The sequence below is a fragment of the Mytilinidion resinicola genome (assembly GCF_010093595.1).
Source record: "Mytilinidion resinicola strain CBS 304.34 unplaced genomic scaffold BDZ99scaffold_2, whole genome shotgun sequence".
Classification (NCBI taxonomy): Eukaryota; Fungi; Ascomycota; class Dothideomycetes; order Mytilinidiales; family Mytilinidiaceae; genus Mytilinidion; species Mytilinidion resinicola.
In genome coordinates this window covers 2,141,564-2,154,596 of record NW_022985438.1, presented here as the reverse complement: position 1 = coordinate 2,154,596, position 13,033 = coordinate 2,141,564, and the positions used below count along the sequence as shown (strand labels likewise).

General features: G+C 52.8%; 4 protein-coding genes across 4 annotated transcripts; all 4 read right to left on the bottom strand.

Annotated features, from left to right (window-relative positions):
* Positions 1–105: 105 nt before the first annotated feature.
* BDZ99DRAFT_407110 (uncharacterized protein) lies at positions 106–3,089 on the bottom strand (the record flags this gene model as incomplete). The annotated part of the gene is made up of 3 exons (XM_033716468.1): positions 106–1,275; positions 1,574–2,261; positions 2,313–3,089. 3 exons carry the CDS (start codon positions 3,087–3,089, stop codon positions 368–370), a joined length of 2,373 nt encoding a protein of 790 aa, XP_033583333.1. The 3' UTR covers positions 106–367.
* A 992-nt stretch (positions 3,090–4,081) lies between these two features.
* BDZ99DRAFT_134678 (alcohol dehydrogenase) lies at positions 4,082–5,789 on the bottom strand. Its single transcript, XM_033712635.1, has 4 exons — positions 5,369–5,789; positions 5,274–5,317; positions 4,814–5,209; positions 4,082–4,759 (listed from the first exon to the last, which is right to left on the bottom strand). The coding sequence occupies exons 1-4, from the start codon at positions 5,484–5,486 to the stop codon at positions 4,271–4,273; spliced, it is 1,047 nt and encodes a 348-aa protein (XP_033583332.1). The 5' UTR covers positions 5,487–5,789; the 3' UTR covers positions 4,082–4,270.
* Positions 5,790–6,482: 693 nt separating this feature from the next.
* BDZ99DRAFT_433548 (26S proteasome non-ATPase-like protein regulatory subunit 2) lies at positions 6,483–9,989 on the bottom strand. The gene is made up of 6 exons (XM_033717402.1): positions 9,674–9,989; positions 9,538–9,602; positions 9,312–9,476; positions 8,912–9,261; positions 6,902–8,861; positions 6,483–6,840 (listed from the first exon to the last, which is right to left on the bottom strand). Exons 1-6 carry the CDS (start codon positions 9,813–9,815, stop codon positions 6,820–6,822), a joined length of 2,703 nt encoding a protein of 900 aa, XP_033583331.1. The 5' UTR covers positions 9,816–9,989; the 3' UTR covers positions 6,483–6,819.
* Positions 9,990–10,977: 988 nt separating this feature from the next.
* Positions 10,978–13,033, bottom strand: BDZ99DRAFT_375600 (uncharacterized protein; the record flags this gene model as incomplete). Its single annotated transcript, XM_033714984.1, has 6 exons — positions 10,978–11,233; positions 11,285–11,578; positions 11,640–11,731; positions 11,785–11,874; positions 11,930–12,020; positions 12,072–13,033. 6 exons carry the CDS (start codon positions 13,031–13,033, stop codon positions 10,978–10,980), a joined length of 1,785 nt encoding a protein of 594 aa, XP_033583330.1.

Here is a 13,033-nt window from a genome sequence, read left to right as displayed (position 1 = left end):
TTATGCTGCGTGAAGGATTTTCTGGCAGACGCAGAAAGAAGGGGGCCGGGGGGGGGACATTGGAATTAAGGGGAATAGAAGGACGCAGGGGAGGTTGAGGGGGGTGCAGTAAAAATCAAGTCTTCCATTCGGGTATCTCTGAGCTATAGACAAGAAACAGAGCGTATACACACAGAGTCTGTACAATTATGTACACCAATACCTTAGTCTTTCATCGCTTATAAACACCGATACCATCTGTTAGTAGACCAATTGCGCCTCTAGCAGTGGCCCCCAGAACCAAACATTACTCATTATAATCATATATCATCACGGAGATCCACCCTCTCGGCCTCAGATCCAAGAAATTGCGCCAAATCTTGCAGTCCTACAAAGACTCTCTTTGAAATCCCTGCAAAAGCGCGTCTTTTTCTTCCACATCGCCGACCTCTTCCTCGGCATCTTTTCTCCACTTCTTCAAACCAGCATACGTGCCATGCTTGACAATGTCCTTGGTCTCGCCAACAGTGCCAAACGTGCAATGCTCCACCCGGCCCAACGGGCCGTCTCGCCCCTCGCCGTCCTCGAGTAGGACGCCGAACTTCAGTTTCGTCTTCCGCAGCTCGGCCGGGAAGGGGTCGCCGCCAAGGCACGCACCAACGCTGAGGCGGTCAATGGTCGGATTGCGCGTCGTGACCATGATGCGGCTAAAAAGGGTATCGCTTGCCACGCCGTTCTGGAAGATGGACCAAGCGCCGACGAGGAGGAAAACAAAAGCCACGGCTACGGCGATTGCGTAGCCAATCCAGAGGCCCCGGGCCTGGTAAACAAAAGAGTTGATGCTCCGGGTTTTGGAACACGGCACGCCGTCCGTGGACGCTACTATGAGATGGGGATCGCTGAGGAGAGTGACTATCATGTCTTCGAAAAAAGATTGCGTTTGGTTCATTAAGTCCTTGATCGGGTAGGAAGTGCTAACATCGACCAACCGAGTCTCGGAAATGTCCGATTTGGTGACTTGGAAAGTAGTCTCGCGGCTGATTGTGCCGCGAAGGAAATTACGGACGAGAGACCCCATGGCATGGTATGTGGCCGTGAGTTTGTACAGTTGAACATTGTCGTTGGGGCGTACGAAATTGCTGCTGGGAGTGGCAACGACCTGGCTTGCGTTTCTGGCATTTGGCTGTACAGACGTGTCGACAATTGGCGAAATAAAGGTTCTGTTCATGATTGTTGCTGTTTGAATTGCGTCGGTATAGTTCATAAGGATGGTATAGTTCGTATGATATGCTTCGCCTAGAGCCACGGGGTCAGCTTCACATCCTCGCTAGAAATACAGCACTATGCCAAGTCCATGCACACAAATATGCTACTGCTTGAGCGCCACCCTGGAGGCAAGATACCACCGTCAAGATCAATCCCATTGCCACGAAGCTAGCCAGTCCAGAAGCGGCTCAGATTGCGCTGCCCAGAATTTGACATCGCGCCCAGGATTTTGAAACCGAATAGGGGATGCCTCAAGCAGCGGCAAACAAGTGTGCACAGACTTATTACGGCCTGTCACTGTAATGAGATCTGACGATTGCTTTCTTACATTTGAAGATCTTTGATTCATGTACACCACCCCACTTAGCATAATATTCTGAGGACTTGTCATATAACTTGCTAGTGTTGATGGAGTACCCGATCCAAAGGATAGGCTCCGCTTGGAAAACTCCAAGCAAGGGAGGATAAGGTGGTCCGTTGGCAGGCTCTCCTTTGTCGTTGGTTTCGGTCTGTGGATCGGTGTAATCTCCAACATCTACGTTAGCCATGTAAACATTGTTCCCTTGAGGTGCAAGTGCGGTAAGATTGAATGGGGCTCCCTGGTCATTCAACTGCTGCGCATCGGGATTACTGCTATTCGCTATCTCTTCGCAATTGTAGCCCGGACCTTGGAAATGGATGATATATGTGCAGTTCCAGCCATGATCGCAGTTATTTACCGATGCCTGTGGGTCCTGGACTGGCTTCTGTAAGTATGCTGATGTAATTGAGAGGCGCTTGGAGATTTTGCTAGGTTGATCGTAGTAGTCGAACCAGCCGGGTGCCTTGGCATTGACATCTGTCGTGTTGTAGTATATCAATGAGCTTCCAGGGTACGCGGACTCATTCCGGAAATTAAATCTAGACTCATTTGTAAAGTCCAAGGTGCCTACACCTGGACAGAACGTGGAGTTGTGCAAATCCTTCGGCTCCGACGTCAGGGATCCAGGTGACAGAACCGCAGCTATCGGAATCAACTATTATATAATTAGTATGTAGATTACTCAATAGGAGCATAGTTTTATTACCCAACTGGCGATTGCCATCAAAGTCGCCAATTTCGCGTTCCGAATCATCTCGAAGGAACGAAATTGGGTAGGATCTTCTGTGGCTGAGAAGAGACTGTCGATAGCAGAGATTGTCATCGCCTTCTTACGGAACGTGTGCCATATCCTCTGCCTATAGCTTAGGACGACGGTGCCTACGAGCATAGCTTTGACAAAGAAAGCCAGAGCAGTACCATACCGGACCATCTTCAGCTGATTCTCTGCCGGCTTCCCATTCAGGTGTGTGTAGAAGAGATGGTGCCCCACAGCGCCCATGACACCTGCTACGAATAGAACCAGCATGGTGGCCGGTGTCTGCCAATGTACCCTCCATTCTGCGATTTCCCCAGCTCGTCTATCCATTAATGCTTGCGTATCCGGGTCGTTGGTCTTGACGGGGTTGAGGGTCGAGCCGAACGAGTTCAGTGACGCGCCGAAAGTATGTACAGATGCGCCTCCCACAGACTTCCGGGGAGCGTGTGCCGCGGGAGGTATTGGCGCATATCCAGACGAGCTATCTGCACCGTAATCGGATGGTATGGACACGGCGGATCTTGACCTCCTATCGGTGAGAGGGATGTCTGTTGTAGAGCGGCGCCCTCGAGGTTCTTCGGCGGAGCGACGGGTTTCCCAAGAAGGAGTATGGCTTTGCATCTCAATGGGATCTAGTGGGGGGTCGAATGGGTCGTACTGAGGGGGGAATATATCGGGAGAGCGGGCGGGAGAGGAATACCGCGAGTAGGGGCCCCGTGAAGCCATAGCGGCGGGCGTACAATACAATGCTTAAGTGTTAAGTGTGATATGGGGGCAGCGCCCGGAAAGAGAGGTATCCTTGAAATAGGTTCAGAAACATAGTCGGCCGTAAGATCAATGGACGAAGGAAGAGTGGATCGTGCACAGCCAACAGTTCATAGCCGATCTTTGCGGAGCGAAGGGCGTAGCAGAATGAGTGATGAGAGGACGGGGGCTCTCTGGGCTGTGTCAGCAGCGGCAGGACGTACGTGCTATAGTAGAGGAAGAAGTAGGAGGTTTAGTTAGCTGAGCGGAGAGGTCCCCATTGCAAAAGAGGCGGGCACTGGGGCTGGAGAGCGCCAGCACCCTAGCAAAGCCATAGCTAGCATCTAAAAGCATCTAAATATGCAGGCGGTGGGCGAATGAAGGGCTGGATCGAGGCGCTGGGGGTGAAGCTGAACGGAGGAGCCCAGAACGTCGAAGTGGGTAGGGGTGGATGAGGTGGTTGAAGCCCCCTCAGCCAGCCAAAACCTCCCTAGGGCTGACCGACTCCCATGCGGCAATGCTTCACATTTATCCGCTGTCAGCACTCCTTCGTCTCCCGGGGCCACAGGGACGCGTGGTTTCGACCTTACATGCGATTATTAGGGCGTTATGTGCATCACTTCGGGCTTTATATGCAGTACCTCCCGAATCCCAGCCACCGGGACGGTTTCTTGGGACGCTACGGAGAAGCGTATCTAGGAACTAGTCTGGCTCCATCTATGTGCCTAGGTACAAGCTTGTCCTATGATAGCATACGACAAGTGCTGCCACGGCGAAGAACCTAGGATCAAGTCAAAAAAGAGCCACCGGGAATCATCGACCCCATCTGCCTGAATCCTCTCTGCCTGAATCCTATCTGCTTAAGCGACATCTTACCAATATAGCTGCTAAGCCCTCGTGTGCTTACAGTGTACCGGGGTATCAGTTTGCCTCCCGTCTATTGGCCTGTCCTCACCTCTATACCTCGTAAACGTATGTAGATATTACCCGAACCCCTAAGGTCCAGCTCTCTCTGTAGGGAATCAAAGGCGAGTCAAATCTCAGTTCAGTGACCACATTGCATCTCGTTCAAATCGCCTGATAATTCATCGAACCATCCTCAGAGCGCAATTTATCTACGAGTCCACACCTCCAAGCCTCGCCTACAAGCCACACTGCTCGCCTTACGCAATCTTGATGGTGAGCTTGCCGAAGTGCTTCTGATCCCACATGTGCTGGTACGCCTCCTTCGCCTCCTTGAGCTTAAACACCTTTTCGTCCACCACGGGCTTGATATCATTCGCCTCAATCGCCCTGTTCATATCCTCAAACTGCAGCCGGGATCCTACGAGCACGCCGCGGACGGTGCAGATGTTCGTCAAGCAGTCCAAGAACGTCGGCTGGTCCTTCGACATTCCGCCGAGGAACCCAATGATGGAGATGACTCCATCGATCTTGATGGCATTGAGCGACTGTGCCATCGTTGCCGGTCCGCCGACTTCGATGATATGCGTCACGCCCGCTCCGCCAGGCGTCAGGGTCTTGGCTTTCTCGCCCCAGTTCGGCTCGTCTTTGTAGTTAATGACGTGGTCCGCGCCGAGCTTCTTCAGGGTGTCTGCTTTGGCGCTTGAAGATGTCGTGGCAATGACCGTTGCGCCGGCTGCCTTCGCGAACTGGATAGATCCTGTCAATAGACTGATACAGAAAGGGAGCTAAGCATGACCTACCTGCACTGCAAAGATGCTGACGCCTCCAGTACCTTGAGTCAAGACAATATCTCCCGGTTTTAGCGCCCTGCTTTCGAGCCCATACAGCCCATTCCACGCAGTCAACGCCGCACAGCTGAGCGTGCTCGCCTCTTGCCAATTCAGATTCGAAGGAATATGCACCAGTCCCTGCTCATCGAACGCGCCATACTGGCGAAGCGTGCCATCAATCACACCTCCAAGTCCCGTAGCCACGGATACTTGATCCAGAGAACCAGCAATATGGCCTTGATTGAAGAGCGTCGCAACCTTATCGCCAACCTTGAAGCGGGTCACGTGAGCACCGACCGCTTCGACCGTGCCTGCGCCATCGGAACCCGGCACGACGCCGAAGTCCAGCGGGAACGGGTATTGGCCCTGGCTATCGTCAACCACTTTCCTTGTGGGCGTGCGGGGCCTCTCAGAGATTTCTCCTTCTTACCTTCGGGATGATGAGATCTCGGTAGTTCAAAGAAGCCGCGTGAACTGATGATTATTAGCATCTCTGTTGAGGTTGCCGATATTCCGGATACTTACTCTTGACTAGGACATCTCTATCTCCAATTTTCGGCACGGGAGCACTCTCGTTGAGCTTAAGCGAGTCGAAGCCGTCCTTCCCTTCGACCGTCCATTGCTGCATCGTCTGGGGCGCCATTATGTTCGAAGAAAGGATCTGTACAGTTCAAATAGGAGAATGCGTGTATAAAGGTGAGGTGAGGAAAGGTGAGGTGAGGTGAGGCGAGGTGAGGTTCTTGTATCAAAGTCGTGGCGAGGTTAAGAAAGCGGCAAACCCGGATCTCTTATGTATCCATGACGTTCCATCTTTCCACCCCCAATGCCCCCTGTCCATTTGTAAACCTCCCCTACATTTATAAGCCCTATACTCGCAAGCTAAGTAGCGGGGTACGCAAACGCCAACGCTGTTTCCCTTCACATCTTGTCTAAAGTCGTGGCGAGGTTGAAGAAAGCCGGCAAACCCGGATCTTTTATGTATCCATGACGCGTTACCATCTTTCCACCCCTAATGCCCCTTGTCCATTTGTAAACCTCCCCTATATTTCTAAGCCCAATACTCGCAAGCTAAGTAGCGGGGTACGCAACCGCCAACGCTGTTTCCCTTCACATGTTGTCTAAGGTGGAGCAAGAACCCCCCAACCTACCACTCGTGCGATGGAACGGGCAGATAACCCGGGCTAGCCCACCCACACACCACATTAGAGCGGGGGCATATACCTAGGCAGCTAGGATCTTAGAAGAGCAGCTAGGATCTTGGGATGCTAATAACGGTCCGTAGATAACTGCTGCTGACCGCGGTAGAATTCGTGTATAAAAGAAAAAAAATTGTGCCGAACGAGCATTTAAGACCTTCCGCGGCGCTTGATTCGTTCATGACTGACACGACACCCAATGATCTCCCCATCACCACTATGAACCCAGCGCACGCGTACTGAACAATTCTTGAAAGATTCGAGATTTCGGCCTTACTAACCCTGCAGCAAACCCTCGCTGATCCTGACGTTTTCCAATATCGAGTTCTTCGGATTTGGCTCGGGCGTCATCGGGTCTCACCGACTGGCTTGGCGGCAGCAGCAGCTACTTCGTATATCATTTCTGACAAATGCAATTTTCATGTCAAGGAGAAAGTACAGAGATGATTAATACGAGAGAGCTTCACGGATGCTTTGCAATTCAAAGTCTCGAAGGACCAAGCTCGCCTGCCAAAAACAACGCTTGTGGGATGAGAGCGGTGGAAGCAAGACCCCAAAACGACCAGTCCGGCAATAACATTCATCAAGCAGTAGAACAACATGCAGTCACGATGATCCTCCACTGTGAGGGAGCGCTGGAGGGATTCCGTACCAAATGTATGGAATTTGCAATGCTTTCTATATATACAACGCGCCGGTGCTTTCGTCCGCACGGGTCGTGGATCTATTAGAATGCTGGAAGTTGCACGAAAAGGTCATGAACCATCAACTCGCTATGCCTCATGTTTCCCATTCCGGATTCTAGTCGCATCGTTAGCAAGAAGTCTCTCAAACATGGTGCGAGATGTATGAAGTCACTCACCTTCCGTAGGATTACCACGCCCTCCAAGTTGCTGCTCAAGCTGAGGTACTGCTCGTCCTCCAGCTCCGCCCGCTCCCCGTAAGCCAAGAGCACAGGCGTGCTCTGCGTCTGCCAGCCCGTGATCGTCTTCGGGCGGCCTGCTTGCCCGACAATGTCCACCGCCTGACCAACACGCACGTTGACCGTCAGCGGCTTCAGGTCTTCGTCTAAGGTGATGAGGAATCTTGGGGCCATGGCAGTGACCACAAAGTAGAGGAGGTAGTGCGAGTCGCCGAGAATGAAAGACTTTGCGTCAATCAAGGACACAAGTACGGTCAACAGCCCGGCGGCAGCAACTCTGGACAGCACCTGCCGATCTGTGTGGAAGGGATTTACAGATAGGGTACCTTTGCCCATATGCAACAGACCTTGGGCGATGCGCACCATGAACAGCGCATTGGGATCCCGATGATAGTAGCTGGCTAGCTGTCGGAGGAGTTGTGCTAGACGAGCGTTGTTGGTACCAGCACCGACAAGACCCATGGCGAAGATGGCATTGATGGCAACATCGTTGTCGTTGTCGTGACTGTATCTTGACAGCGTGTCATAAACCTTCATCTGTGGATTGCTAGGGCTAATGAGGCCCATTGCAAGGGGAACCGCTTTCCGGATGTTGGCCTCTCCGTAGTGCATAAGATGTCCAAACGTCCGAAGAACCATTTCCTGGCCAACGTCTTCTCCCATGGCAACCAAAGACAATCCGATGACTGCATAGGACTGTAGCAGTTCATCTCCCTTCTTCTCGTCGCTATCCTCTTCAATGTGGTCATTGCAGATGTGGAGGAGTTGCTGTAGCTTCAACACAGCTCCAGTACCGGCCCAGGCGCAAACTTCGGCCAACACAGATGTTGGCTTGGACATGGGATGATCGATGGCCTTCAGGGTTTCCAAAATGACATCCACTTCCTCTTGCTGTCCGAAGTATAGAAGGGCCAGCCCGAGCGCCATGAACCTAGTCCACTTGTCTTTGAGCTGCTTTGTCCGGTCCTCGTCCAAGAATGTCTGGATGATAGCCTCGGACACATCGCTTTGCGCAGAGCCAACGAAGATCAGACCCAGAGATAGTGCGGCCATGGCAGAGAGCTGCATATCGAGGTTGGTGTCAGTGACAATAGGAAGAAGTCGCTCCAGAAGTTCTTCCTTGTTCGACCCTGCGTAGGCAAGACCCAGACCCATGATCGATGCTACTCGGACGTTGATGTTCTTGTTGGCCAAGTTGGTATCCTCGCCAAGTAGAGCCAGAGCAGGATCTGCGTCCATCCGCACTCCAGAGTTGATTATTCCTGTCGCAAGGAAAGCACCCGCCTTGATATAATCATCATTGTGGTCGGTGTAAGGATCGATCTTATCAAGACCCATCTCAACGTCCCATTGCATGAGCATACCCAAAGAGGCGGCTGTCGACATCATTCCCTCGTCCTTGGTCTTCCACACCCAGCTGTGCTTGTTGTCTTCCGTCAGCATTAATTTGTCGTTACCAAACCCAGCGTTGACGAAGGCGTTAACAAAAGCGCTGGCAAGATTGTGCCTAGCGGAGTCGGTGTTGGTCAGACCTGCAGTCCGACTGCTCTCAAGATGTGTCTTGTAGATGTCATCTGGTGTTTTCGGGTCCAGTATGTTGAGCTCTTTTGCAAGAGCCTTGAAGTGATCCGGCAGCCTCGTGTTGTTTAGGCACTCTTGCAACTCGGGGTCTTCGTCCTCCGAGACATCCAGACCTATCCGTTGGCGTGCAATAAGGAAGGCCATTTGTCGCCGGATGGACTTGTCATCTGTCGAGTTGAAGGCCTCCTCTATTAGCTCTTGGTCGTTGAGACGAATAGCTAGCACTATCGCCTGCGTATACTGCTTATACCTTCGGTATATCTTGTATGCGGTGCGGAGGAATCGGTCGTTGTCAGGATAGGTGAGGAGGGACACCGTGCTGGTGCCATCAGTAATTATCTTAGACCGAGCTGGAAGGAGGGCGCGTACCTGATCATGTATAAACACACCCTGGAGTAGATGTTCTCGTCCAAATGCTGCTCTATTTGCTCAATCATCTCCAACTCGCTGAGGATATCGACCGCATCTGCCTCGGCGTTATGCTTAAGGAAGAAGGGCACCAGAGTTAGAGCAAGATCTGTAACATCGTCTGTGGCCTTGTCATCATTCAAGCGGCTCTGGAATTCCCGGCCAATCTCCAGGGCCAGATGCCGCATGTATTCGTGTCCCCAGGAGTCCAGATCTGTCGAGGGTGCCTGAAGCCTATACTTCAAGCAGTCCAGCCGGTCTTCGTCCGAGTAGGTCATTCCGAGGACAGACAGCATGTCCGCAAATGAAGTCTTGTGTCCCGTCAGTATGTAGACTTGATACTTGCCGTGATGTTCCATACCTTGTTGTCCCCAGCCGGCCATGATTCGTATGCCTTCTCCAACTTCTCGTAGTGCGGCCGTAGAAATTTGAGCGGTTTCGGTACTGCGGTCATCGATGAAGTCGACGTCTTGATGAAGCTCTTGATAGCTTCCAGCGCGGGCTTGTACAGGCTCGTATCCGATTCCTGCATCAAAGTCGAGTAAGTTTCTGTGACCTTGCGAGACATATATGCTCGAGAAACGTACCAGTATTCGCTCGACTAGCATGTCAAGCTCGCTCTTGAGCTGTTGGTCCTCCTCGCTGAGCTCTTCTATGAAACAAATACTCGGTCAGCTCGAGCTGGAGACAAGCCCGAAAGGCCAGCTCTGGGAGCGAACATACCAGCAGGGAGACCGCCTTTCTGTCCATCCTTTATGATCTTGCCGTCTTTGTCCTTTTCTGGGGCGCTCGCTCCATCAACTGTATCTGAGGCTTTCCCCTTGCCCTTGTCCACAGGAGTGGGCTTCTCGTCTTCCTTCGCCATGGCGTACGTGGAGGATGGCTAGGTCGGAGGCGGCGAGCTCGTGAACTGCGTGTAACGCACGGAGATCTGTCCCCAAAGTCGTAGCTCTAGGACGTTTCGGAAACAAATAGCGGACGGCGGAGGGAGGAGAAGGGCGAGTTAGCTGAGGTATGAGCGTCGTAAGTGAGGTTAATGGGTGCTGTTGATGCGCGTAGTTGGAGCTAGGGCTCTGGTAATCCATCGCCGCGCCAAGCCGCTAAGCTCCGAGCTGTGAATTTCCGCGAGTCCACGGGCATCTATGACCGTCTAAACTGCACTGCGACACAGATTTTGAGTGTGGAGACTCAACAGCAGGCATGCTGCAACGGCCTCTCATACAGCACGAGTTCAAGCTTGATGACAAGCTTAAGTGGATTTGGATGCTTGCAAAATGAATACTTCGTCATGAACAACATCACCAACGCAGTAGAACCTGTGTAGAGGTGCGGACCATATCATTCACGACGTGTATCGAAACTAGCTATCCCGCTGATACTTGACCCTAGACCTAGAACCATTTTTGCCGCTTAATGACCTTTCCGCAAATGCCCTCCGACCCTATCCCACATTCGTGAGCTGTCGCTTTTCACATGACGCATTGCTGCAATAGTCTGTAATCCATCCATCTCTCAGAAGGAGACGATCCCAAAGTGTCGAATGAATGAAAAGAAGAAGACCATCAATGATTGCCACTTCTTCCATCCATCGCAACGAAAACAAAACATAAACTCAAGGGGGAAGTGTTGGGTAGAATGAAAACTTTGATGGGTGATTGAAGAAGGGAAAGGAATTAGTGCAAGTTGTGAAAAGAGCTGTGATGATGCAAGGAAATTAAATGCACAGTGGATGGAGTGGATCCTCAAAGCCAGATGTTTGAGTTGAAGTTGTATGCTGGAAAGGCTCCCAAAATGATGCTGCTCCTGAGCCGGGCGGTTGATCATACTGAGATGAAATGAGGTTCGCAAAGGATATCGCTTCGGTGTATCCATGTTGACGGTAAGGGCGATACTTTTGGTTATGAGGACCCGTGGACGTCCGTAGTGCCAAACCAAAGCTGAAAGGATGAGGAGGATGGATGCCGGCAAGTAATGCTGAGCGTCAGGACAAACGTAGCAAATGTAAGCGGCGGATGACGTCGGTGAATCTAGTCGTGGCGGGTAGATCCATGGCTAGAGCTGGAGGCATCTTCGGCGGACGCCTTGACCGGTGTAGCCGGAGTGGTCTTCGCGTCGCCGTCGTGATCCGAGCTGGATCCATCGCCCTCGACCTTGACAATCGACGGAACGCTGGACTGCGACATCGGATGCATCGTGGAGCGCTGCATGCCCAGATTGGAGGTGACGGGAGGCACCCAGGCGCGGACGCGAGGCGGCTGCGGAGCGTAGGATTGTGGGTGTTGACTGGAGAACTTGTTAGCTGTGACATTGCGAAAGCAGCGCAGTCTAACTCACTTCTGCTGAGCTTGAAGGAAGACCTCGAACTCGTTGGCAGCGTCTTGTTCGGTCGCGGAGAGGTGGGAGAATCGCTGCTCAGTCGGGAACATGGTCTGACGAGCGACAGCAACGCCCATATCATATTCGGCGGCCCTGAACTGGCGGCCTGCTGCGGTCTGCTGCTTGAGCAACTTCTGCTCGTGGGTGTCCGAATAGCGGATCTGGATGAGGTGTTCTTCGCCTCCGGGCTTCGACACCGGGGTGTTGTTGAAGTTGCGGATGATCTCCTCACAAATCTCGCGGGTTTCGAAACTATTGGAAGCTTGTCAGTGACGGAACGACTCGATCGAATCCAGATGATGGAGAGGCATACCGAGCGAAGCCAACACCGCGGCCATTGCCGCTGCTGTCACGGAGGATCCTGCTCGAGCAGACCTTGTGGGGAGCAAAGATCGAACCGAGCTCCTACGGAGATGTCAGCAAGCAGTCGTCCAAGTCGGAATGATGAGGGCACATACATGTTCGTTCATGTTGCGTGGGATGTTGGAAACATAGAGGTTCGTGTTGTTCTCATCAGCGAACTTCTTGAGCTTAGCATAGAAAGACTCCTGAAGGCGCTGGTCAGCATGAATGCATGGTTGATAGAGAAGAGAGGAGGCGTACCCTAGCGAAGCTGACTTCGTAGCCCAGGTAGTGGAAGCCGCGGATGCAGTCCTCGGCGTCGGCGAAGTTGTGGTACTTGATGAAGCCGAATCTGAGAAAGCGAGTTAGCGGTGGTCAGGCAAAGAGGAAGAGGGTGACTCACCCTTTGCAAAGATTGGTCTTCAGGTCGATGATAGACTTGGAGCTCTGAATATCGCCAAAACGGGAGCCCCAAGCATGAAGCATCTCGTCGGTGGTCTCTGGCAGAAGGCCTCGAATGTAGACGTTGGTCTCGCCGTTCTTGTTCTCCAAGCTACGGTCCAGAGGCTTCAAGGGAGACTGCGGAGCTGGGATGGCTCGCGGAATTGCCGGCTCCTGTTGAAGGAGGATCATCAGGTGGGGCGGCAGAGTCGTCAAGGGCTGAGCCTTGCCCATCTGAGCCAGAGCATATGAGTGCGACATCTGGGAAGGCGAAGGAGTCGCACTGTGGGTGAAGACGCCACTCGGAGAACGGTCCATGACAGTCGCGCCATTGCGATAGACGCCGTAGCCAGTATAGGGTGTTCCTGGGAGGTCGTTTTCGTTTGAGGAGATCGAGTCACGACGGGGGGTCATCAAGGCTGGCATCTCGCCAGAGGAGACTCGGCTGGCCCAGGTCGGTCCCATGGGGCTGTTCTCAGCCATGGCATGGTGGCCATACTGATAGCTGGCCTGCTGCATGTACGGAGTGTACAGTCCCGGCGAATGAGGCAAACCTGTCTGCTGTTGAGCACCCTGTGGCATAACATTGTACATGCCCGAAAGAACATGTTGATTGGGGATCCATAGACCTTGGTGATGCGCAAGGGGAACACCGCCATACTCGGAAGAAGCGGCGGAGACTTGAGAGCCGTTCTTACTAGCGGCGGAAGAGTTGAAGCTGGAGTGAAGGCTCATGCCGCCCATTCCGTTGGCCAAGGTTGACATGTTGGTGTCGGCCATGTGGTGGGCCATGCCTTGAACACCGCGAGGGAGGTAGCCTGCAGCACCGTGGTTCTGGCTGGCGGCGCTGTAGTGAGTCGGCATTGCCGGGCCCTTGTAAGCAGCGGAGCCGTTGGCGTAGATGTTGCGTCGCTGAGAATCCAT

Excerpts from the sequence above, each read along its gene's own strand:
- BDZ99DRAFT_134678 (XM_033712635.1), bottom strand. The coding sequence starts at position 5,486 with ATGGCGCCCCAGACGATGCAGCAATGGACGGTCGAAGGGAAGGACGGC. Across the intron at positions 5,318-5,368 it reads TAGAGATGTCCTAGTCAAGA|TTCACGCGGCTTCTTTGAAC; the intron begins GTAAGTATCCGG and ends AATAATCATCAG. Across the intron at positions 5,210-5,273 it reads GAGATCTCATCATCCCGAAG|GGCCAATACCCGTTCCCGCT; the intron begins GTAAGAAGGAGA and ends GACGATAGCCAG.
- BDZ99DRAFT_433548 (XM_033717402.1), bottom strand. The coding sequence starts at position 9,815 with ATGGCGAAGGAAGACGAGAAGCCCACTCCTGTGGACAAGGGCAAGGGG. Across the intron at positions 9,603-9,673 it reads GAAAGGCGGTCTCCCTGCTG|AAGAGCTCAGCGAGGAGGAC; the intron begins GTATGTTCGCTC and ends TTTGTTTCATAG. Across the intron at positions 9,477-9,537 it reads TGCTAGTCGAGCGAATACTG|GAATCGGATACGAGCCTGTA; the intron begins GTACGTTTCTCG and ends ACTTTGATGCAG.